At 42.9% G+C, this 2,915-nt stretch overlaps 1 protein-coding gene across 1 annotated transcript in view; it reads right to left on the reverse strand.

Annotated features, from left to right (window-relative positions):
• Window positions 1-2,915, reverse strand: part of Hhat (hedgehog acyltransferase) — a 241,969-nt gene that overhangs the window by 219,098 nt on the left and 19,956 nt on the right. The window contains exon 3 of the mRNA XM_021171103.2: window positions 606-673. Within this exon, the coding sequence (XP_021026762.1) occupies window positions 606-673 (68 nt within the window). The remainder of the gene's footprint in view (window positions 1-605; window positions 674-2,915) is intronic.

The raw sequence follows: 2,915 nt of genomic DNA on the forward strand, positions 1-2,915 counted from the left end.
CTCTGTCTCTCTCTCTCTGTCTCTCTCTGTCTCTCTCTCTGTCTCTCTCTCTCTCTCTCTCTGTCTCTCTCTGTCTCTGTCTCTCTCTCTCTCTGTCTCTCTCTCTCTGTCTCTCTCTGTCTCTCTCTGTCTCTCTCTGTCTCTCTCTGTCTCTCTCTGCCTATGGATTGGGATATAGAATGTTCAGCTACCTCTGCGCACCTGGATGTTTGCCTGGATGCCACCATGCTCCCCACTATGATGATAATGGACTGAACCTCTGAACCTGTAAGCCAGCCCCAATTAAATGTGTTCCTTTGTAAGAATTGCCTTGGTCATGGTGTCTGTTCACAGCAATAGAATGGTGACTAATGGAGGTCTTGGTTGGAGAAAAGGGGTACCTAGCATATCTCCAGTGGGAAAAGTGGGGCTGAGTGGGGCTGGTACCCAAGCACAGCACTTCCAGAAGAGAACAGAACACGAGTCTGGTTCCTTGTCCAACACAACACACTTCACCTTCTCAACAGAAAAGCGCACTGCTCCAGACAGGCCTCCACACACTCTCCCATCCCACAGAATGAGGTGAAACACTGGCACGTTCTACATAGTAGACGGCTACCCTGTACCTTCTTCAGTCCTCCAAACAGAGTGTCCATCTCAAGCTCAAATTCTTGATCCAGTTCCTCTTCATGCTCTGACAAGAAAAAAAGAAGAAGAAGAAAATTCCTTTATTAATCATGTCCAACTAGATTAGATATAAATAGCAGAAGCACCCAAAGAAGATTTTTTTAAAAAGAAAAGAAAAATGTTCTACAGACCTAGTAGCAGGCACACCTGCCACACATCCCTGAAATTCCTTCCCTATGTAGGGACCTAAGTTCCAGGGAATACAAAATAGGGCTGATGTAAATATCCCTCTCAGTTTGGATAAAGACCACAAAGGGAGAGAGAGAAAATTATAAGAGAAAAATGTTCAACACAGGGAGTTGGGGAAGGTTGTTGCAAGGCCCAGCTGTCTAGAAACAGGCTGTCGGAAGAACAGAGTAAGAACAGAGTAAGAAAGAACAGAGTAAGAAAGAACAGAGTAAGAACAGAGTAAGAATAGAGTAAGAACAGAGTAAGAATAGAGTAAGAACAGAGTAAGAACAGAGTAAGAACAGAGTAAGAATAGAGTAAGAACAGAGTAAGAACAGAGTAAGAATAGAGTAAGAACAGAGTAAGAACAGAGTAAGAATAGAGTAAGAATAGGTAAACAATGCCAGAAAACTACTGTGCATATACATAACAAATCTATATGGAACAAAGTTGAGGCCTTATCTCCAAACAAAACAACAAAAAAGGAGAAGGTGGTTCTCTTATGGCTGAGTGCTCTCCATGGTAGCAATGAGGACTGAGATATCACTCTGAGTCTCACATGCACAGCAACCCCCACCTCAGCCTCCCAAGTGTTGGGATTACAGACGTGAGCCACCATCCAGACAGCCTAAAATTAGCTAAAAGCTCACAGCTGCAATATCGCGTCGCTCAATAAAGAACAGATGCTGAGGACCTGCTGCAAGACATCTGTCTATGAAGAGCATCACTCCTCAGGACTCTGAGAGGACACCTTGCTTCAGGGAGCCCACACCTCACTCTTTTTGACAGCCTGTTTCTGTGACTAAATGTAGCTAAGCAAGTAGCTAATATAAAAGGACAGAAGCCCCTCTGGCTAGAACTCCTCCCATGATGCTAAAAATGGAGCCTGGGAGTCCTCCACCCAACACCACTGGGGACTGAGCTTGGAAACCCCCATGTCACTGGGGACAGCGCCTAGAAGCCCCCCCATGCCACTGGGGACCTGCAGCCAAGACAACTCTCTCTGCTAAGGCCCAGTTCCATTTTCCAAACCACAGTCTGAGAACATTAGAAATAGAGCAGTTTCCACCCAAGAGCCCTGATTATCAGTCAGCTGTTTATTCTCTCCCTTCACAAAAGGCTACATCAAATTCCCATCTACCTACTGAAGGCAAGATTTGCATTTTAATTGCTGCCAATGAGCTGTTGTTTAAGTCATTTACTCAGAATCACTAACCTTACACTTTGATCTTATAAATACTAGTAATAGTTCTGGAGTGGGTCCTTAGAGGTCATTAGACACCCACCCATACACATACACACACATACATACACATACATATACACACATACATACACATACATACATACACACATACATACACATACACACATATGCACACATACATACGCATACACACACATACATACACACATACATACACATACAAATACATACACACATAAATACATGCACATATACATGCACACATATATACACACACATACATACACACATATACACACATACGTATACATACATACACACACGTACACATATACATACATATATGCACAAATACATACACAGATAAATACATACATGCACACACATATACACACATACATACATAAACACATATACATATATATATACACACATACATATACACACATACACATATACATACATACATACATACAAACACACACACACGCCCTGATGTTTGTACGCATTTGGAAAATCTCCAATCAGCTACCACTGAGCCAGAGGTCTACCACAGACTGTGGCAATAAATGAAAACATGGAAGGGAACAGAAAATATGGGCTTCTATCAACAAAACTCAGTGGCAAGCAATGTTCAAAAACTCATAAGCAACCCTGAGATTCCACCTCACACCAGTCAGAATGGCTAAGATCAAAAATTCAGGTGACAGCAGATGCTGGGGAGGATGTGGAAAAAGAGGAACACTCCTCCATTGTTGATGGGATTGCAAGCTTGTACAACCACTCTGGAAATCAGTCTGGCGTTCCTCAGAAAACTGGACATAGTACTACCGGAGGATCCCGCAATACCTCTCCTGGGCATATATCCAGAAGA

This window comes from Mus caroli, chromosome 1 (assembly GCF_900094665.2).
Source record: "Mus caroli chromosome 1, CAROLI_EIJ_v1.1, whole genome shotgun sequence".
NCBI classification, from domain to species: Eukaryota; Metazoa; Chordata; class Mammalia; order Rodentia; family Muridae; genus Mus; species Mus caroli.